The 22,820-nt window shown below is 44.1% G+C and overlaps 1 protein-coding gene across 11 annotated transcripts in view; it reads right to left on the reverse strand.

Moving 5' to 3' along the window:
- The window catches only part of KMT2C (lysine methyltransferase 2C), a 192,015-nt gene that overhangs the window by 8,986 nt on the left and 160,209 nt on the right, over window positions 1-22,820 (reverse strand). For 10 of the 11 annotated variants that reach the window (XM_085050232.1, XM_085050238.1, XM_085050243.1 and 7 more), the window contains 17 exons: window positions 20,672-22,537; window positions 19,321-19,646; window positions 16,682-18,501; window positions 15,498-15,609; window positions 14,469-14,547; window positions 14,270-14,333; window positions 12,016-12,248; window positions 7,462-9,159; window positions 6,334-6,546; window positions 5,728-5,892; window positions 4,369-4,510; window positions 3,109-3,256; window positions 2,596-2,774; window positions 2,342-2,496; window positions 1,905-2,157; window positions 1,196-1,335; window positions 130-234 (listed from right to left, as the gene is read on the reverse strand). In XM_085050232.1, coding sequence (XP_084906358.1) covers window positions 130-234; window positions 1,196-1,335; window positions 1,905-2,157; window positions 2,342-2,496; window positions 2,596-2,774; window positions 3,109-3,256; window positions 4,369-4,510; window positions 5,728-5,892; window positions 6,334-6,546; window positions 7,462-9,159; window positions 12,016-12,248; window positions 14,270-14,333; window positions 14,469-14,547; window positions 15,498-15,609; window positions 16,682-18,501; window positions 19,321-19,646; window positions 20,672-22,537 — 7,698 coding nt within the window. The remainder of the gene's footprint in view (window positions 1-129; window positions 235-1,195; window positions 1,336-1,904; window positions 2,158-2,341; window positions 2,497-2,595; window positions 2,775-3,108; window positions 3,257-4,368; window positions 4,511-5,727; window positions 5,893-6,333; window positions 6,547-7,461; window positions 9,160-12,015; window positions 12,249-14,269; window positions 14,334-14,468; window positions 14,548-15,497; window positions 15,610-16,681; window positions 18,502-19,320; window positions 19,647-20,671; window positions 22,538-22,820) is intronic. The other variant, XM_085050234.1, reaches the window with a different exon arrangement.

The raw sequence follows: 22,820 nt of genomic DNA on the forward strand, positions 1-22,820 counted from the left end.
GAATACAGAGCAATTAATTTATCAACCTCTCAAATGAAGTGCAAACTTCCCCCTCACCCCCTTTCTGTTCTCCAACAAATAGCTGCAATAATTTCAGCTCACTTGGGTCTGCCAGTGTTTGATACGTACTTTGTTCTCTGAGTTTTTTGCTTGCACAGCTGCTGAATAAAGAACAAAGCAGTTGTTGCTACAGAACACAATGTCCTTCATTTTATCTGAGCCTTCTTGGGAATCCTGGGAATCAAACACAGAAGAGTATCAGAAGTGCATTTTAATACCATTCTTCACACAGTAAGTGTAATGAAACAAGTCTTCCAATCTGGCTGGAAACTCTTTCATTTGTAGAACATTTGTGAAATAATGAGTGGTGCTGTGATATAAATACTTGATTATTTGACAGATCTAACATTATCACCACCTACACCCTTGTTCTTCAGCATTTCCTGCTTTTCACAGAAGTTTAACAATCAAAATAAAGCATTCTACACCATGCACCCATCTGCTCCATAGGCACTCTTGCAAAGCAAAATCCATTTTCTTTTATCTTTAGATGGCAAAAGAATGTCTCATTTCAGCCTAATCAAAGCCAGATCACAGTGTTTCATCTACTGATCCATCTGCAAAACCTTACTGGGAATTCAGAGCATTCCTGCCTGCATGAACCCTTCACTCTGTGTAAGTTCTGGCTATGTCTTTGTGGTACAGTCACCTCCTGGTCACTGAAGAGCAACAGCACTTTTTGAAGAAATGACAGTTCCCTGTGTAAGGACAAGAGATGGCAACTGAAATCTGATTCCTGCCCAAAAGGAGTTCAACTATTCCTGTTCTTACAGTAATTCCTAGCACAGCAATGTGGCTGACTCACAAATGAGCTTTTCTTGAATTAACTGAGGTCCCTGAAGAGGTCAGGGAAGAAGATTGCTGGCAGAACTTTGAAAACTCCCATAGATGGGACTTATTTTATGAAATGCACTGGAATTCGTTTTGTATCACTGATAAGAACTTTGCCATATTTTAGTTGCACTACGAATTTGCTCCACTGTCCTACCCTGAATTAGGACACACATGGAAGGGGGACTACAAAGGAAGTTGGAAGTGCTCTGGGCTGGCAGGACAAGCAGGACTTTGTGGCATCCCTGTCACATGCAAGGAGCCCCAGCTGAGTGCAGCCTTGCCCTGTAACTTCTGTACTGACCTGTTTGAGGAAGGGCAGGTCTTTGAAGGATTTCTTCACCCCACTGCCCAGAACCACAACCTTGCAGTGGGAGCACCAGCGAGGCCTCAGTGCTGAGCTTTCTGCCATGTTCTGGCTGTGATCCTTGTAGCCAGCCAGACCTAGGGAACAGAGCAGCTGTCAGAGGCTGTAAGCAGATTAAACCCAGTTTAGGAGAGGGCACAGTATTCACTAGGCTAGAGAAGTAACACCCTCCTGGACAGGGCATGGAAGGAGGGCTTTAAACCTCAACCTGATGGATAAATTGTATAAATCAGACCTAAACCAACTGTCCAAACAAGGCAAAAATATATTCTCGTGTAAAAGGTGAAAAAATAAACCAACACAGGAATACAGGCTGAAACAACCATGTCAAGCTTTCCAGCATGGGAACAATCTTTCTGAATGATGGATTTAAAACCAGACTGGACAAAAAAACCCCCTACTAATGTTAGGAACTATGGGATAAATGCCTCACTGACAGTGATGTAAACAGATAATGACAATCAGAGATGGATGAGAACTACTCATCCAGGAGCAGGTCCACATGACCACGTAAGAAAAGAAAAGTTTTATCTGGAACAAGAATCAATTATTGAATTCTAGAGCATCAATTTACGAGGCTGAAATGCATCAGCAGTGACTCAGTTAAACCCTGGTACTGCACACTGGGAAATGAAAGCCCACTCACCATTGCTGTTGGCAGGGAATGGCACACTGGGCTGCTTCAGCCCATAGGGCCCCACGATCCTGGCAGGTGCCATAGATCCTGCCTGGGGACCCTGCAGGAGCAGGTGCTGCCTGTACTCCATGGATGGGTTCCCTCTGTGAGTGCTGGTGGCTGCCATGGAGGATGGGACGTCTGGAGCGTTACTAACCTCGTAACTGTTTGGAATTCTGATGTGGAGCAGGTTGGAGAATGCTGCTACAATGCTACTGATGTCCTAAAAACAGTGATAAAAAACACACCTCTGTTTACATACAGGCAGCTCAGACAGCAGAAATACAAATTATTAGATGATTGCAACAGCAGTGTTATTGTGCTGTAACCCACTCAGAGTCACTAAATATAAAACAAATTAACTGCTGCTGTACTTTATATATGTAATACAGGTTTATTCCTTTTACCTCAGCAGCTGTGGGATGTAAAGTAATTGCTACAGAGATAAGGCCAGATTTAGGACCATTCTGGGATGGTCCAAGCTGGGCAGCAAAGAAGCCAGAACCAGGTAACGCTCCTGAACCGGGTTCTGATTTTATGTAATTCCTTTTGGCTTCTGAACCTGAAAATAAAACAAAATACAGCAAGTTAATCCTACACTTATGGGAATACAGAAAAAAACCAATCCTAGTTGTAAGCATGCACTCTGCTGCAGTCTCACCTTTCCCAGTGCTGCTGGGTAGGATGGGAATGATGGGAGATGGGACAGGTTCTGGGTTCTCCTCCTTTACAACCGACAAGTCTGGGTAGCGACTGATTTCCATTCCCACCACGCTTTCAGGAGAGGAAGAAGGAACAAAGCTATCAGGAGTGTCCCTGTCCTCACACTGATCTTGAACCCTGGAACAAAACCCAAAAAACCTGTCACTACAGTACCACACTGCCCCAGGAAATACATCAATTTTTATTGTTTTCTTCCACTTCAGGAGAGCAAAGTAAGGAACTCCCAAAAATTTAACAGAATCTGGAGTCTAGCAATGGCAGAAATCACCTATTTAATTATATTGCTCTCTACACATGGAATGTTAAGAGTTAAAATGATCCCATTCCATTCTCTGCACTTCTGTGGCTGTGCACAAAGGATTTTGTGTCTCCATACCTTCACAGTCTCATCCACTGAAATATTACAGAATCTGCTCCCAGTACCTTTTTGAAGAAATCAGCGAAAACCTACCTTAACTCCTCCTGGTTGTTGTGAGGTGGTGTTGGAAGTGAAGCAGGAACATCCACAGTTTTGGGGCCCTGAGCCATTGCTCTGGCTAATAAATCATCCTGTGGTCTGAAAGGCAACTGGAACTGCTTTGGCCCCAGAGCTTTGGTAACTGAAACCAGAAAGGCACAGCACAATGAGACATCTGGACAGCTCTTTCAGTGATAGACATCCTGTCTGCTGGGCCTGGGTGGGGCCTGATGGTGACACCACTCTCAGACACTTGGGAGTTCAAAAAACTGTGACCATTCAGGATTAGCCTCAAGTTTTACAAAAAGCTGCAAATTTTGCGCAAACAGGGCTTGGAAAGGCTTTGGAGTGTGCCTTCTGCCACTATGGGAGGATGTTTACTTAAAAAACACCACAAAGCTACAAAAAAATCAACAATTTTGTAACAACAAAGGAAAAAGGGTGTGAAAAAAGGATTTTAATCACTGAATAGTGCTTACAAAGAGCCAGTATAAAGAACAGAGAGCAATTTTAACTGTCCAAATTATAAGCTTCAGGAAATACATACTGACTGCACACATTTCGGGCAGAGCTCACTGAACTAAGGGGCTTGCTCTAGTCACTTGTACTGGACCCACAAAACTGATTATAAGGACTTCCTTTTAATTTCTACAGAGTGTGTCTAGCTCTCAGCATGCTTTTGAAAAGGAACAAGGAAAAGGCACCGATATCTGACACTATACTGTGTAAAATATTGCTGGGTAGTAATAATTGTAACCTTAAAATTCTGGGCATTTTGTTTTTATAAAGGGGTATTGCAATTAGAAGCATACTAGGAGATAACCTGGAGGAGACTGAGGGGAGACCTCATAGCAGCCTCCAGCTTCCTCACAATGGGAAGCAGAGGGGCAGGTGCTGATCTCCTTTCTCTGGTGACAGTGACAGGAGCTGAGGATATGGCCTGAAGCTGTATCAGGGAAGGTTTAGGCTGGGTATCAGAAAAAGGTTCCTCACCCATAGGGTGGTTGGGCACTGGAACAGCTCCCCAGGGCAGTGGTCACAGCACCAAACCCGAGAGAGTTCAAAAAGCATTTGGACAATGCTCCTGGGCACACAGTGGGATTCTTGGGGTTTTCCTGTGCAGTGCCAGGAGTGGCACTCCATGATCGCTGTGGGTCACTTCCAACTCAGCTTATTCTGTGTTTCTAAGATCTGTTTTGCCATTTGCTACCAAGTGGACTCACTTTTCACAGAACCAACACACTGGAGCCTTACCATCATGGCCTCCCAGCACTCCAGCCTTGCCAGTGAGCTCCTCGGTGGTGGCGAAGCCATTGACCAACTTCTGGCAGGCGACGGGCGGCGGCGTGGGAGGGAGAGAGGCCGGGGGGGTGGGGGGATTGCTCAGATTGTTCTGCTGCATGACATTAATTAAAGAACCATCAATCAGGATGGAACACAGGGAGAGAAGCTGCTTTGTTCCAGTACCAGACAATGTAACCCACTCAGGGTTTTGCCCCCAGATGTAGCGCTGATAAGCAGCTAAGCATGTGACCGAATACAGAAAGGTATCTACTGTAAAAGACACAATGATTTGCTTTTCTTGTATCAGTGATACCTAAGAAACAGTTTACATGAGTAAACATTATCAAAAGAAGATGTGGCTAAACTGTTTTCAGAAATGCACAGTTTCAAACAAGTTCTGCAGTTTCAGAAAGGTCCCAACTTCATGCTGAGAGAGTTATTCCACAGCTACTCTCCAGCCCCATAAACAAGTCAGCTTCCCCAGTTTCCACTGAAAGAGAAGCTACCTCACACTCAGCTGTCACTGAGGCAGCTACCATGGAGCAGCAGATACTCTGCAAGTTCACATTTTGAGCTACTTCTCACCAGTTTATTCAACTGCCCAAATGTTAAATGAAAATTAAATGAGAACTTCAGTATCTGTTTTTGCTGCAGTCATGCCTACAAAGCTAATACACATTACTGACTTTGACCACAGCAACTATTTCTGTAGGTCCCATTCTCAGTTTACATGCCATGTAAGGCTGGAGAAACACCACCGGTTTTAATAGCTTCCTATATTAGGGTATCCGAGCAGCAAATTTGATTCTGTCTGTTCAGTATGTTGCTGCTCTCCCAATACTGCCACTCTGATCTCAGAGACTGAATTTTAAATGCTGTGGGCTATTAACTCATCAACAGTCTATTTTGTTCAGAGTTCCCAGGTTCTTAGTTAGGGCTTAGTGGGCAAATGAGAAAAAGTCTATTTCCTATTTAATTCACATTAAGAAATGTGCTTTAATGTTTTCAATGACTTTGCAAAGTACTGAGAATTCAGTCTTTTCTGCTCCACAAAACCGTAATTACAATTTTCATTCTTCAGCATCCATTTGTTAAAAGAGTATTTGTAGTTTTTAATTAGTTTACAACAACACAGTTTCCAGAACTGATTTCCACTTTCAGAGAGTGTAACAATGGTGACTGTTTCACCATTGCCCTATCTAGTCTGGCAACAGAAGATTATTTTTCTTCTAGTTGCATATAAGGCAGGAACTCTGACTAGTTGTAATAATATCACGGACTTCTCTTCCCAGAGAGAGCATACAATGGAAATCCAGACTAAAACCATACCTTGTAAATGAGCTGAGAGTAGTAATCTGAAGCCCCATCAAGAGTAGCACTACCAAAACTTCCCACAAGTCGATTTCCACCATTTAGCTGGCCACTGCCATAGGGGAGAAAGTGTGCAAAGCTCACTCCAATTATTGGTTCCACCAAAGGCAGAAGAGAAAGTTGCTGTATTAACAGAAAAATAAAAAAATCAGAAATTAATTTAAGTACAATACAGAACACTGCAATTCTCCACTCAGCAGGACTGACTTCTAATTTGAAAGAAGAATTGGAATTTATCCACTCTCAGGAAACTGTGTCAAACACAGGCCTCTCTGTTTGTTAAGGAATGTGGTCCCCTGTTCAGCTCCAGCCCCCTGCCAGCTCATCCACAGGCTGCCAGAGCTGACAGGAACTCCATGGCTTTGGGAATACCTGCCATGTCAGCCTGCCTTCCAAAATGAAACAAACCCAGAACTTGCAAATTCTCTGGTTTTGTGGAAGTTCTCATTTTCCCCACCCTGTGCTCAAAATTCAACTTAATGCGAGAAAATTCAGCTTCCACTGGGAAAAACCCTCTCTTCCACGTGTCCTCTGGGCTGCCTTTCCCAGCACCTGCAAACTCACCTGCTTCAGCTGGATGAAGGTATCTGCATTGGGATAAACAGCCTGTTTTTCTTCCTCCTCTTTTTTCCTTTTCTTGGAGCGGGGAGCTGCCTTCTCTCCCGTCCTATGAGCCCTCTTGTTTCTCTGCTTCTTGGTTTCAGGTCCTACATCTGTTCTCTGGAGCTGGCTGTTACTACACCCAAATGCACCTTGCACTGGGGCTCCTGCAGTTTGCTGGAGTAAAAGAAAGGAAGTGCAGCAGAAGTTTTGACATGTTAATACACAGTTCACTCCGATTCACTCCGATTTACTGCACGACTCTGACAGCACAGGCACAGCGTAATAAATCCCACTGATAACAAAGTCTATTTTACTGGCAGGTGGAACTGCCAAACTGTCCCTACAGACAGAATTATGACCTTCCATTAATACCACTGACATCTGACAACATCATTAAAAAATCACAGGCCAGAAACATTCTCTCCTGAATACCCCCTAAAATAAAATGTACAGTTTCGTGTGCATGAAACCTTAGAGATGTTAAGGAGGGCCTAATGAAAGACAGACTTGGTGGCAGAAGAAAGGCATGGAAATTAATATAATACAAAAATATTTTGAGGTTAGAAACAAGAAAAAAAAAGATTGTGAAACACTTCTGGATTGTACGACTTGCTTAAATACTTCCAGCACAAATCTGCAAAGCCTTTCTTCCCATGGAAGCATAGCTGGGTAAAAGAGATCAAAATGGGACTCTAAGGCTACAGGGGCAAGCCAAAAGAAAGTCCATTTAAAAAAAACTCTACACGACCCCTAAGTATTCTCACTAATACTCCCATCACATTTTTCAACTGTGGATCTTTAATGCTTAAATTACCTGCTGCTCACAATCACCTTTATTTGTATGTGTATTTTTTCGTTTTAAATGTGTTTACATTTTGTTTTGAATTTAGAGTTTACGATTCAAAACCCAAAAGCAGAGATTTACTTGTGGATAAAAGGCAGGAAATGAGGCAGGATTTCCTCAAAGCTGTTTCCTCCACCCTTGTACAGGTGTTATGTCCCCCCTTTTTCACACATGCCCACAGTAAGGCACAAACTAGGCTTGGATTGCTGCTGACCACAGTGTAAGAAAACCAGTACCAGGCTCACCATTCCTTCAGCTGGACTCTGCTTCTCTGCTAACTTTTTATCCCCAGAAGCCTCCTCTTCTGCCCGGCCGCTGTTCTCTGGTTTCTGGTTTAGAAGAGATGAGGACTTCTTGTTTTTTAGCAGGTGTTTCAGGAGTTCATTCCCTGACTCCCCTTTGGCTGCTGGAGCACCAGGTGGCTGTGCTGGACTCGGAGCTGTAGAGGTTGGCTGTGAGGTGACCTTATCCTCCTCCACCTTAATACTGCTTGGGTTTTCTGGTTTACGCTCAGCTTGACCTGAGCATTGATCAGTTTCTGCCTTTTCCAGTTTAACTTCCTGAAGGCTGGTGGGTGTTTCAGTTTTAGCCTTTTCAGCCTCTGCATTCCCACCAGGCTGTTTCTGGGACACACTGCTGTTGCTGCTGGGGAGCTTCCCCTCCAGCTCTGGGGAGTTCTGGCTCTCTCCCACACTGGATGTCGAGGGGCCCGTTAACTCCATGGACTCCTGCTCATCCTGGTGCCGTGGCTCATTGGGGGTGTTCACTGTGGGGGTGGAGGTAGCATCAGAAATGGTTGGGGTTGATGGTGCAGTGATATCTGAGTGTGGAGTTGACGGGGCTTTTATTGACTCGGTATCGTCGTCCTTCTTCTTTTTCCGCGTTCTTTTCTTTTTGCCTTTTTCTTCTGGGATGATGTCAGAGTACAGCTGGATGAGAGACTGGCCTGACACAGGGATGTTTGCTGCCTGGGGCACACCAGTGTCTGACCCACACGGGGCACCACTGCCCAGCACTGGAGATGAAGGTACAGCAGAAGGGAACGGAGGCCTGACCTGGTTCTGCGCAAAGGCAGCCCCGGGGAGATTCCCATGCGTTTGTTTTACGTTATGGAAACTGGGGGCTCCACCTGCAACAGCAGATGCATCAGGTCCAAAAGCTGCAGGTCCCACTGGCCTTCGCTCAGTGCTCTGCATAAAGCTGGTGGCAGGAGGGGAGGTCACAGCACCTTGCTGCAGGATCTGCCCCATCTGCTGCTGCTGCTGCTGCGGGGATGGCTGCAGGGGCCGCGAGGTTTGCATGAAATCACAAGGCAGCTCAGAATTGAAGAAAGGTATCTGAGACAAGGATGTTTTGTTATTCAGTTCAGGCCCCATCATACTGTGCTGCTCCAGCTCCATCCTCTGCTGCAGAGCTCTCTGTCGATCCACCTCCTGCATCAGCTGGATGCGCTGCCGCTCCTGCTGCTCCCGTAAGCGCTCCTTCCGCTCCCGCTCCTGGAAACTTTCACTGAAAGGGTTGTTGTCCTCAAACTCCACCCTTGGCGGTGGCCCTGACTGTGCAGCTGCATTTGGACCAGGCACAGGAGCTGGTGTACCAGGAGGAATTGGCAACGGTGTCATTGGAGGCTGCATCCTTGCTGGGTTCATGGAAATGTGACTCGCAGGGGCACTTGCAGGTTGCCATCCAGGTAAATTTGGCATCCTGGTGGAGTTGGATTGCCCAGGGATCACCACTGCGTGCTGCTGATGCTGGAGCTGCTGTGCCACCATGGGGAAGTTCTGCTGATTCATTGCTGGTGCTGTTCCTCCTGGAACCATGGGAGGCTGAGCCTGGACTCCTGGCATGATGGAATGGGGAGCCATCCCACACTGCTGCTGCTGCTGCTGCTTGATCCGGTATTCCTCAATCAGCTCCGCGTGCTCCTTCTGCTGCTTCCGGATCTAAACATTGAAACAGTCATTATTTATCTCTGCCACATACTGGCTGTGTAAGCAGCACAAACCATGCACATCACCACTAATTCCAGGAGACAAGAAACCTCAGACAAAAATAGCATTTTTGCAGTGTTTCTAATGCTGAATAGCCACTGTTTCGTTAGAAATATTCCCCATCCCAAGACTTCACACAAAACAGAAGTGCCTCAATGTTCTAATTACATACCATGACTGCACTGTGCTAGAGAATATACAAACCTGAACCAACAGTGATCCTTATTCTACAGATCTTACCATCCATGTACAGGATAAAAACAGTTAGGAACAGACAGGAAACAGAAAACAGTGAGATGGATGATGTTCACACATCAGCAACATTTTTAAAAGATGTAACTGGAAAGGAAAAGTTTGCAGGAAAACAGTGATGGAAATTCCCAATTGTTCACAAGCAGATCCTCAAGCATCTCACATCAGATGAAGATGCAACTGCTGCTTGAAATTTTAAAAAGTTAAGATCAAAATAAACATGGACACTACAAGTCATGCCTTGTAGTTCAGGCAAACAGGAGAAGTCAAGAGAAGGATATGACAATGTCAACTAGACAAGCAAGAGCATTTCAGAAAACACTGCAGATCTCAACTCAACTGGTCTCTAAAAATATAAAAGGACTTGTAATGCACTGCTTAATGGCCCACACATTATAGAATATCTCCCTCTCACTTCTGTTCATTAGATTTAGGACTTCCACAGCTTCTATTTGCTATTTGTAGGGACAGAAAAACACTGTAACATAATTTGATAGTCCTTTATCTGAAGCAAGGGATAAGACAGAAAGCTCAGGATAGCAGTGATGCCACAGGACACACATCAGGCTGCAGGACAGATGTACCCAAAATGTTATTTACATAATAATCCCAGGTCCAAGACAATTCATGAGCTCTGCCTTGGCACTGACACTGCACAGAGCCACTGACTGGATCCATCTGCACTGCACAGATCCAGTGCTCCAGGGCTTCTCCAATGGTCCTACAGCACTAAAGCTGTGCTGGCGCTGTGGGGCACCATGAACCATCCAAAGCACCACACCCTGCAGGGGTGCATCAGCCGTGGCTGTTGCTGCAATGAGCTGAGGTGTCCAAGGCCCAGGGCTGAGCACACACCTAGGCCCTGAGCTGACCTGGAGATCTCAGCAGAGCAGGGAGAGCAGGGCACAGCCTGTGAGCACAGGCAGGGTGCCACAGGGGCCATCTGGCAGTGTCTGTGTGGCTCCATGCCTGGGCAGTAACCCTGGCTCACAGCAGCTCATGGGGCACAGCCAGCTCCGGGTTCTCTGGGACTGTGTTCAGCACCAGCCACTCACAGGGATCTGGGAGCTCTTTTCTCTCTTCATACATACAGAGACTTTCCAAAAACTACCAGAAACTTGATTACAGAAAAATTATTTTATCTGATTCGAAAGAGCGGCAAATTGTTTCCAACAGAAGATCCTTAAAACTATACTTTAAACCTCATTTATGCTCCTACAAGGTACAGAACAAAATGCTGCTTAGGATGTGGATGTATCAACCACTGGTCTAAATTAATGGCTAAATGGCAGTGGATAGCATCTGCCAGCAGTAGAATAAACTTAAATTTAAAAATTACAAATAAGAGAACCTTAATCACAGGGCAGTAAATGAATCTGCCTGCAATGTCATGATTAGCAGCTGTTACTTCAGTCTAACTCCACCGTAAGATTAAACTGTCATATGTATAATAAAGATTGGTTAAAGGGAATTTTTTTCTTTTATTCTACTTGTGATTCATTGTGGAATGGAAAAAAAAAATTATGCAGACATGATTTACTCACTGCATCCCTCTTCTACACACTGGAAAGATGAGCCAACTAATATCCCATCCAGCACATACTCTGTCTTGAAGTAACACAGGAGGAAGAACTTGAGGGACAAATATCACTCAGGACTTCATTCCAAGCTGTCTGCTGCCAATTTTTTTCCTTCATATTAGTAAAGGATTATTCTGAGCATTTTCATTTTCAGCAGGACTAGCTGATCCTGACAGTTGTGCCAGGTAATTTATAAACAGTCTTGAGGAACACAGCATTCACTACTGGTGGGCAAAGCACAGATTTAACAAACCTATCACACAAACCATCTCACTTACTATAATCACAGTTACAATATGTGAAATTCCAACTGAATGTAAGAAGAGAAAAACAAAGCCCAGTGAAAGTGGTTACATGTAGGGGCCCAGAGAGGCTGGGGACTCTCTACCCTTGGAGACCTACAAAACTTGACTGGCCAGGTGCTGAGTAACCTGATTTAATCATGAAGCTACTTCTCCTTTGATCATGACTAAAAGATCTACAGATATTCCTCTGACCTGTGTTATTCCATGACACAATACTGATGATGACTATCTAGGAATGAGACAGACCATAAAACTAAACTAACACTCAAGATATAATGGAATGAGATTTTCAAACAGTAAAAAAAGAAGATTGGGTTATGAAGCTCATTCAAGCCTGAAACAAAGCCCTGCATGCTTAAACTTTCTCTGAATATTTTTTTTTTGCTTTGCATGGTGCCAGGAACTCTGCAAGTAATTTTGCTAAGAATTCCCTCCTTCCCAAAGTACCAACGCAGCTTTTTGTCACAGTGTTTGCCAGAGCATATTCCTTTGCAGCTCCAGTGTCACTGACACTCCAGAGCAATGCTGTTACACACACAGAACAGAACAGAACAGGGCATGGCTCCCTTTAGGCAAAGCTCCACTGTATCTTTTAGAAGATGTAAAGGAAAGAGTCATACCACTATGACAGCTCAGTGCCAAGGTCAGCAGTTTGGATTCCAGATGATTACCTGATCTAGCTGTTTTTGGACCATACTTTGCTGCTCAGTAACATGTTTAAGCTGCTCTGCATCTTCCTCTGGGAACTCCCGGCCAGCCTTCTTGGCTGTGCGCTGTTTGGCTGAGAGGGCCTTTTTGGATTTTCTGTGTGCTCCAATCTGCTCCTCCAGGTATTTCTGTTGCATTTGAAGAAGTTGTTGTGTATCTTGCAGCCATTCCTCGTATTGCTTTCTTTGTGAATCATCTAGAGAGAAGGGAAATGAAGTGTGATATGATCTCATACTGGACATGAGCTATCATCCTACTTTTCAGAACTCAAGTTTAACCACCAGCTTCCCCCCCGTATTTTAAGAAACCAGTGGTCAAATTCAGCCAAATTTGACAGAGAATTTGGTATTTCAAGAAATACTAATTTCTCGGAGAGGCTGGAGTAAAGGAGACAGATATCCAAATTACTGCACTTGTGAGAAAAAGCAGTTTTAACATAATCCATTTCAGGAGACATCAGCCCTCCGTTGAGCCAGCAAATGTGCAGTGGTTAATGGGCAAATGTAAATTGGAGAACTGTCACAGAACAAGGAAGATCTCTGGGAATACTCAATTACAAAGCGAACAAGGGGACAAAGGGAAAAAGGACATAAACTTACAGGAAACATGGTGTGTTTAATTCTGGTGTTTGCAGAAAACTGTTGTACATACAAAATTTATTTTTATTCCTATGTCTAAGAAAAAGATTAGAGTATGAACACCATCCAATATTCATGAAGCAAAAGAAAGATACTGTCTTTGTAAAAATCACTTTGTCAGCATCAGTCCTGAGAGCACAGGGTCTTCAGCACCAGTGCCATTTTCTCTCCTCAAAATAAATGCCTCTCATTTAGGCTGTAACTGCGACATTGCTCTTCTTACAAATGAGGAATGCCCATTTGCCACGGGCAGTCCATTGCTCTCTGATGTTTTTCCAGAGGCTAAACAACCCTGTCTGATAACACTTGATCTGCACTAAGCACAGGAAGCAAGAGAGAACGTTGGTGATGGTGTCATTTGTCTCCTGATCACATTTGCAGTGAGCTGGGACACCACGAGTACAGCATGGATGTTCCTTGTAAATATCCTTGTTTAACAGGGATAGCACACAGCAGAATGTCAATATAACCACATCCTCCTTGTGCTCCAGACCCTGTCACCTTCTACTTCATGAGTCACTGTGTCAGTGGCAGCTGAGACTCTGAACAGCTCAACTAAACCCACTCAGGGTGAGCTACAGCCTTGAGGGGGCTGTGCTTTCTGGGGCAAATTCTGCAGAACTGATCCCACAAACCTGAGGGGACAATTGAATGGGAACACTGAGAGTAACAGGAGCAACATGAAAGTACTGAAATATTAATGAGTTCCAGGTAAGAAAAACTACTACTGAACTGAGAAACAGATTACTCTCAAGTGCTCAGAACTCACCACCACCCAACCAGAGCAGGGCCATGCTGAGTGCCATGTGAAATCTCATCACAAATAATTAATACAGATAATGTTGCCAAAGCTCCTTATTGCATACTCAGTACTGCTACTCCAGCTTCTGGAAAATGTGAAGGCATTTACTATTGTTTCTTATTCATAAATATCAAGTGAAGTATTTGTAGTGATAGAAACACTTTCTTACACACGGTCTTCCTCTCACAATGTATGCTCAGTTTTAATTTCTGCTAATAAATCTTTCTCATCACAGAGACTAGGATTCACAATTGATCTAGGGCAGCCAGAAACATGGAATGCAAAAAGTTAGGGCTGTGTATTTCTGCTTTCAACAACTGTACTTCACAGCCAGTTGCCTTACTAATGCCTGGAAAGCTTTTTCTCGTGTTTGTTCAAATGACAATGATGCTGCACTAAACTTTTTGCTTCTGAAATTAAAAACCCCATCAATATAGATAATTGTTCTCACTGAGCTCTGAACACTGCAACACAACCAAAGATCAGGTTTCTCATATAGTAATCTGCCAGTTGATATATTACTGCTCTCACACAAATCCAAATAATTTTCTGTTTCCCTCTTTCCTTATGATGTTTTGTTGATGATAGCTTCTAAAAAAAACCCAGCATTTATTACACACCCCTTCATTATCTAGCATCATAATGATGAAATCACTCTATTTAAAAAGGATGATTATTGGAGAGACAGGATCCATTTATGGATAGCTCATTTTAAAGAAAACAGAACTGCAAAATGAAAAAAAAAATCATACAATAAATTATTACATCTTTACTTACTGACAAAACCAGGACCAAAGTTGGGAGGATTAGGTCTAGAAATCTGAGGTGTCAAACTTCCATCCTAGAAATTCCAGTAAAACAGACAGACAAGGATATTAAATCATGATTCAATTAAAGTAACCAATAGTTAGTGATTATTACTAAAGTTTTTGATAGACATGGGCTTTTGTTTCAAGCCCGTATCAAGTTGCATTACCTGTGTAATTGCCTGTTGCATATGATTTTGGCCTTCACTGGTCTGAGCCCCTGGCACTGGCTGACCCATAAAGGGAAACCTATTGATAAACAAGGACAAATTGTAACCTTGAAAACTGGCATTTTAGGAGAGAGACAACCTCTTCTGTTATGGTCAACTTAAACAAAGCATCCAAATATTTTACAGACATTCACCTGAACTTCTGTACCAAACCCTTTCAACATCTGGAGAATACAGACAACATTTTGCCCTGGGTTGAAACTACTGCATTTTACATTTTTCAGAGAGATGAAGTAAACATGACCTACTGTAACAGTGAACACACACAAATCTGTAATTGTATTTTAGTATTTTGTAATTTAAAGAAAAGCAGTTTAACGTATTTAGGTTTCATGGTCACTAGCACACTCAGATGGCTGGGTAAATGTACACCTTGAAAAGCCATGCATTATCATGGGGCACTGGACAGAGAAAACACAGTTTGAAGGGCCACACAAAAAGAACAGCACAGATCCTCCCTGGCCCATGGACTCCCCACCTACACTAAGGTCTGTCACGGTGGAGCCTGCACAGTTCACAGCTCCTTTTGTCCTCAGAAGGGATTTAAGGAGAGGATGAAACTTGCACTATTTGGGCTAAATCTTAGTTATATCCAGCATTAAATGATTTACTGCAACATGAAGTTCTACTGTCACATGGCCACCCAGAGCTTTTGAGCAAAACCTGCGGGAGATGTGTCATTACCTCATGAGTAAGTGGGAAAACAAGAAGAGTATCAATAGTGAGGCCATGCTGGCCACATTGACCAATGACATTAGAACTGGAACACAAGTCTGATGCATTTGAATACCTTTTACAGTTCCTACTGCCACCCTGGCTTCATTCCTCGGAGATAATCCTGTGTTAGCTTAGACTGTGAATTACATGACAGCAAGAATTCTTTTCCATTTCCTGCACACAATTTCCCCAAGCTCTCTCATTTCCTTTTACATTTTCCAGTTCTTAAGAATGGTATCAAGTGTTGCCTACCTGTTCATGACCATTGGTGGCATCCCCATGTTGCTCTGTGCCATGACTTTGTTGATCCCCTTAAGAGCCACCATTTTTGCTTTCATTATGGGATCCGTAATTGCATCAAAATCTGAAAGAGAAAAACAGCAGCAGTGAATCACACAGCTGAACATTACAAGTTATTACGCTGAAATTACTTGTTACATTTACTTCTTGTGTAAATCTTCAGTAAAACAACATCACTGCATTCCTGTTTCACATTAATTGTCTTCTCCACTTTGAAACTCAAGGTTAATAAGCAGTTTCATGTATCCTCTAAGAGATGTTGGTCCAGCAACAGCTGTCCTGGTTTTCAGCCACAACATACCAACAAAAACAGGTCAGTCTGAGAGTCTGAGAAGGGCTCTAGACCAAATCTGGCCTATGACCCCAACAGATTAATAAATTCTATTTATAGGTTTAAGACTCAGGAAGCGTTGCTTCTGTGAGCTCAGCTGGCAACTGGCACACCATCGCTAATGCACTGTAAGAATGGCCCTGATGGTCACACCGTAGTTACAACTTACACTAAATTCTAAAAATTTAGTGCCTCATAATTAACAAATGATAGTGAAGGTCTTCAGCTGAATGCTCAAACTGCTAAGTTGTATTAAACAAGAAACCATTTTTTCCTAATTTTTTTTTGTTCAAGCAGAAGGATTTGTGATGTTTCTGGGCCTTGCCTACACTGGGAGTTAGTAACAGCTTTCCTTGATCCCTTTCCTTAAGACACACTAAACACTGCAAAAAAATATCATGAAACAACCATAAACATAAAACTGATGGGTCAAATATCAAAAGGTCAGCTACTGCACTTGATCACTTAATTTTGTTTACAAAGGACACACTTACTCCATATCACATATGAGAACTGAAAGTATAACAAGAGTATGTGACCACAGCTGATGTCACAAACATTATCAGTAAAGCAGGGTTACCCTGATCCTAGTAATGACAACAGGGGCCTTGCCACAGAGTTCAGAATTCCACCTATATGCTCAATTTCCATACTCCCTTTGTACCCAATAGGCAGGTTTTTATTATGCCACCTTCAAGCTCTACATATTTACCTCCTTCTTGTAGTGCTGTGGATTATTCAATTACTTATTGCTGCATTTTTAAAACACCAACCAGCCACACAGACAAACAGAACAGCCACATACCAATATTGGGGAAAAACGGCTCGGAACGCTGGCGAATCATGGCTTGCATTTGTCGCTGCTGCTGCTGCTCCTGCCTTTCCTGATCCAAGAGGTCCTGCAGAAGAAGTGGCTGTTCCTCTAGCAGAAGTGGCCTCTCTCGGTTTTGTTGCTGAGCTAATGGTTGAGGGAGCATCATCTGTTGGGGACCAGAGATGCCACTGGGACCAGGACGGTTTGGTACTGCCACAGTTTGATTGGAAGTCTGTCCTGTCCCAAAGGTATGATTAGATGACTGACCCTGAATAAATCCTGGATTTGGTGACCCTTGAGAAAAATTATGGTTCATTCGTGGAACCATGGGCAGATTTGAATTTAAAGTGTTTTCCAAGATCTGTCCAGCAGGTGTCATGAGTGTTTGTGGAATACCTGATCCATGGTTCATTTGTGTGGGTGGCAGAGACTGAGATGGAGATCCCAGAGTTCTTGCTTCAGCATTGTCTGAGCTTTCACTAGACAGCAAACTTGAGAGGACTGGGGTGGACCCAGAAATACTGCAGGAACTTACTGCTCCTTGAACAGGCAGTGGAGCAGATCCCTGAGCATCTGGACTAGGCACAGTTTTATCCTGATTAGGAACAACAGGAGTTTTGTCAGGGAATTCTGGGTTAGGAGGTTGCACAGGAGCCTTTTCTCCATCCTTTAACTCCACTTCAGCAGCCTGTTGAGTACTTGTGGACACAGCATTTCCATCACCTTTTTCATTTTCGTTCTTCTTGTCCTCCTGAGTGTTTGGGGAAAGTACTTCTGTTTTAATTTCATTTTCTGTAGCTGATTTCTTTGGTGGAGACTGGGTCTCAGCAGGGGCAACAGCGGTATCACCTTGTTCTTTCTGTTTGGGCTCTTCTGCCTTGTCCTGGATATCTAGTTTGTCATCAATGGGGACACTGAGGTCCAGTTCTTCATTAAACATTCCTTTCTTATCCCCCACATCAAGGTCTGGGTCTGTGTATGCAATCAAATCAAACTCCCCGGATCTCAGAAGATCATCAAGGTGAGGATCATTGGTTTCCAAATTATCTAAAGTGTCCAGGTCATCTCCTTTCCCATCCTCTGTGTCTAGGTTCAGATTTTCCAAATCCTCATCATCTAAATCCTTGACTTCAACCCCATCAAGGTCTTTCACATCCAAATCTTTTACAGCAGGATCATCAGGATCAAGCTTTTCTTCCAGACCATCACTTGGCTGGTTGGGAATCTGCAAGTTTGCAGATTCATCAGTTGGTGCAGATGTAGACAAAGATGGTCCCGAGAATGCATCAGCAACTGGCTGACCCAGAGAACGCATTACAAGTGCAGGGGGATTCTCAGGATTGATTTGATCCTGCTGGGACTGGGATATGTGCTCTGAACTTGCAGACATCTGCAACTGTTTTGGTATTCCTTGAGAATTATGCCTCAGCGGTTCTGCTTGCCTTGGGCCTGGAAAATCCTGCCTGGGCAGGAACCCGGGGTGCCGCTGATGCTGAGCTGCTGCTTCCATCACACTGGCAGCACCAGGATTGAAGGGCAGCCTCGGCCTCCCATCAGGAGCTCTGTGCCGCAGCTCGATGAACACGTGACCCAGGATGTTGTGCTGGTGGACAGGAATTCCCTGCGGGTGAAAATGCGGCAAGATGCCCAAGGGGTTAGTGATCTGTGGGTTGCTCACTGGCCTGGGCATGTCAATAGACAGGGATCTCCTCAGCAGGGGGGGAACTCCAGGGCGTTGCATCAGCTGCTGGGGACCAAGGAAACGTTCCTGACCCGAGGGGGGACCATGGCAACCTCCTGGAAACCCGTATCTGAAATAAAGCAAGAAAGGCTAAATCACCTTTTTTCTCAGTCTCATGTGACTAAGTAACTATTCACAAAAATGCTTTATATGATGCATTCATCAAGATATTTAAATAAATGTTTTGACTGATTATGCTTACATTTAAATGAGCTTTATGACTACAATAAAATAATTGCTTTAATTATGTTTAATAAACAACCTGTTTTCAATTTCAATAATAATAATAATGGATAGAAAACTCTGACAGTCAGAGCTAACCTAGTAATTAAAATACATGTTAATGCAACTCAGAATTTAAAAAAAAAACCAGCATGTGGATTTAGAAATTACTGAAGTAAGTCCAGATACTGAAAAAATTAATTTCTGAGATGACAGTGTATGTTGATACTGGTATTCATTTTACATCGTAGCATTCATTGTACAAAATGGCACAGACAGAAGCTGACGTTTGATTACATATTCATAGCAATACAAACAAGAATATTACCTTTATTCATTATTAAAGCATCAAAAATAAAGTCTGACCTTTCACTTTTTTTTTTTTAAAAGAAATGCCCCAAAATTACGGACAACATCATCTTTCAGGTCACGTTAAGTTTGACTAGTTCTGCAGTTTCTCCACTTGTATTTCTGAATAATTCCCAACAAAAGAGTGTAAAACACTGTTAGCGCAGAACACACATTCTGAAGTTACAGGAAAACCCACTGCACGTACAGCGTTCAGGAAGGTTACCAGCTCCTGTAGGTAATTTTTCAACCTGTCAAAAAAGCCCCCTTTATTTAACTACCCTGTCATACTCTGGGTTTAAGAGATCCAAGAGCTTACCTCAGCACATGAGGTCTCATTCCCATGATGACCATATCTCCTGGAAACTGGGGCCTATTGAACTGCCCATCCCCAGGGAATGGCCCACGCTGGTCCTTCGGGTACATGGAGAACCTTGGCCCACCTGGAGGGACCACTGAGAACCTAATATTCCCTGGATAGGGAGGAGGAGGGCGGTTAAAGATTTGGTTTAAGTTGTCCTGCTGCCAGTGCTGAAGAGGGGCTGCACGGGGAGGAGCTGCTGCATCCTGCAAGGCCTTTTCCTGGCGAACTGCATTCTTCTTCTGCTGTTGCTGCTGTAGAATAATCTCACGTAGTTTCTGGCGCTGTTTAAAAGAAAATAAATGATTACGCTTGACACCGCAGTTGACACCTTTTGAAGTGTTACATTCTGCAAGGCTAAGCCTTTTGGAGAGAAGAAATCCTTCAGTCATTACAGGAAAATATTATAAACAACCATGATCACATCAGAAATTAGAAGGGGGGTCAAATGGTGCAAGGTGCTGCTAATGTAACTTAACATCCAGACCTCTTGTTAAAATGTATGGTGTGATCCCATTCTACCAATTAACAGGGAAGCAATTCTCTTTTCTTTTTTTTATTCCAGTAATGCATGCCCTTTCACCACCAGGAAAAGTGCATTCTGAAGGACAAAGGTGACCAAAGGTCCACTGAAGAAAATTCAGCAGGAGGTTTACGCCACAGCTGCAATATTTACTCTGACTCTGTATGATAAATACCACCGATTTTCCATTAAATTCAATTCCCATCCCTCCTTCCAAACAGACGATTGAGCAGCTTTCTGTAAGCTGAATGTAATTCTATCTCTCAGCAAGAGTAGTTTGCCAAATATTCATGGACAGAAATCTGGAGTCAATGTGCCTCAAGAAGAGCAGTGACCAAGGAAAGGATTTACTTCAATGCATTGGCCAACTACAGTCAGATGTGTGGTCTGAGATCTTTGCCTGTACCCACTTTTCCAGCCAGTGAAACATCACTGACAATCAGTTCCACATCTCTAAAAGAGAATTAACTATCCTTTCAAGGTATTTCTGCCCTCAGACTGTAGCTAAAAACACTATTACAGACCAACTATCTACATCTTCAGTGGCTTCAAATACAGCCTTTGCTTCTTTTCTGGAACTTGTCCAAACTCCTTAAAAATTACTGATGTTCCTACATTCTGCATATTGTGGTTCTATCCAGAAGGACCAAACTAACCTAACTAAGTAAATCAAGACAATTCTCATCTTACATATAGCTATGTTTAATGGCAAGAAACTTCCAAGTATTAACAAGAATGGGGGAAATTCTTCTACTTACAAAATTTCAATACCATCAGAATTCTCACCTGTCTTAACTTCTCAGTATCTGCTTGAGACATATTCATGGTGTTCTGTGTATCTGTTACTCCTGTGGTGGGTGCTGGGCCAGGAACTTGGGAAACTTTGGGAAACTGTTGTCCTTGAGAAGTCATGGGAGAATTGCCGGATGCACTGAAGGTGCCCTCAGACCCAGGCCGTGGCTGTTCAGCAGCATCATGGGCAAGCTGGCCACTTCCAAAAGATTCTGGCTGAGGTCTGGGAGTCATTGGTGGTTGATCATATGGGTCACGTGCTGGAGTAGCTGCGCCATGGCTAAATGAATCTGTTATTGCAGGCCCTGCAGACCTGGGAGTTTGTGAACATGGATCTGATGGCCTGACAAAAGTGCCCTGCAACCTGCTCTGTGGTGTCTGCAGGAAAGGATCTCGATTGGGTACTAGTCCTGGCCTTGTCATGGCAGGTCTGTTAAAACTCTCAGCAATCCCTGGCCTTGGAGTAGCTGGCTGCTGAGAGTACGGATCATTGAGAACAGGCCGTGGTGTTCCGGGAGGTTGGGCATATGGATCAGAACGTCTCTGGTTTGCTGGGGACTGAGCAAACAGATCTGCTGGTTGAGCAGGCCTTGGTGTTGGTGGCTGCTGCATGTATGGACCCACCGTGGCGGGACGAGGAGTTCCTGGGGGCTGGGCATAAGGATCAGCAACTGGCCGAGGAGTACCTGGAGGCTGGGAGTAAGGGTCCTGAGAAGCTGGCCTTGAAATGGGCCCAGATTGAGGGAAAGAATCGCTCTGCTGTCGCACTATCCGGGGCGGATGGGCAAAAGGCTCCTTTATGGCAGGGTGGGGAGTGAGGGGAGGCTGGCTGTAGGGATCATTGGCCTGGCTGTGGGAGAAGTTATCCACCGGCCTGGGTGTCAGAGGGGGCCTTTCATAGGGATCGACGGCAACGCGCCGCGGCGTGGCTGGCATGGAGGAGTACGGGTCCTGCGGGGACTGAGGAGGGCGCAGAGGAGTTTTGAAAGGTCCAGGGCTCCCATCAACAGGAGCAGGAGTTGGAGTCAATGGAGGCCGTGCATAGGCATCAGCAGAGGTTACTCTCTGTCTCTGGAACGTGTCAGTCCGAGGAGCTGGCTTGGTAAATGGATCACTGCTTCCAGCTGCCAAAGGAACCTTCCCTGACTGCTCCATAACTATGGGGGACCTTGGGACCCCCAATGGTTTGGAGAACTGCTCTGATGGCATGACAGGCCTGGGTGTGTCTGGTGGCTTTGCATAGGGATCACTGCTACCTGGAGATGAAGAACACGAGTCCCTGACTGGCGAAGGCCTGCGTCCCGATGGCTCCCGAGACACGGATGACTGTGCTGCACAGGAATCTAATGGGGCAATGGTGTTCCTTCTAACAAAGTTCTGGTTGATGGGTGCTGGTCTGGGTGTTCCCACCATTTTAGCATATGGATCCATGGGAGAAGGAGGCCTTTTGTTTGTGGAACCTGGAGAAAACATCTGCTGTGATGATGTCTGAGGAGTCTGGGACTGAGACAGCGAATCGTGCACTGGGATTCGGGTGGGAGTGGGAGGTGGGGCTTGTGGCTTTAGGAACACATCATCTGAGGACGCTGATGTAGGCGTAGCAGGGAGCTGCTGCTTTGTGAAAAGATCCTTATGGAATGTCTGTTGTGCAGGAGACATATTTCCACTGCCAGTCTGCGGCGTTAAGGGGCTCTGAATCCCACTGCTGGGTGTGTCTGAGCCAGACTGGTTCAGGAGCTGCTGTGAACCAAACTGCTGCTGCTGCTGTTGCTGCTGCTGTTGCTGCTGCTCATTTTTCACTTGTTCAAGCTTCTGTGTGGCTTCTATTTTGGCCTGCTGCTTACTCTTCTGCCGCATTTGCTGTTTTAAAATTATGAGGAAAAATGTTACACTTCTAAGTTTAGGGCATACAAAATATTTCTGATGACTGATTCTATAATTAAAACTTTAGGACACATTGAAGATCAATTACAAATAATTGCAAATTTTAAATGCAATGGGAGCAAAGAGTCCAGCTATTTGTAAAGTTCAATTACCTTGACATGCATCTTGCTTGCCTGGGAGTAAGCATTTCCCAGGTTGCCTAAAGAGCATCACTGCTTTCCAACCTCATATTCAGGAGACAAAGGTTACTACATGCAGC

Source organism: Lichenostomus cassidix, chromosome 2 (assembly GCF_008360975.1).
Source record: "Lichenostomus cassidix isolate B80296 chromosome 2, HeHo_3.0, whole genome shotgun sequence".
Classification (NCBI taxonomy): Eukaryota; Metazoa; Chordata; class Aves; order Passeriformes; family Meliphagidae; genus Lichenostomus; species Lichenostomus cassidix.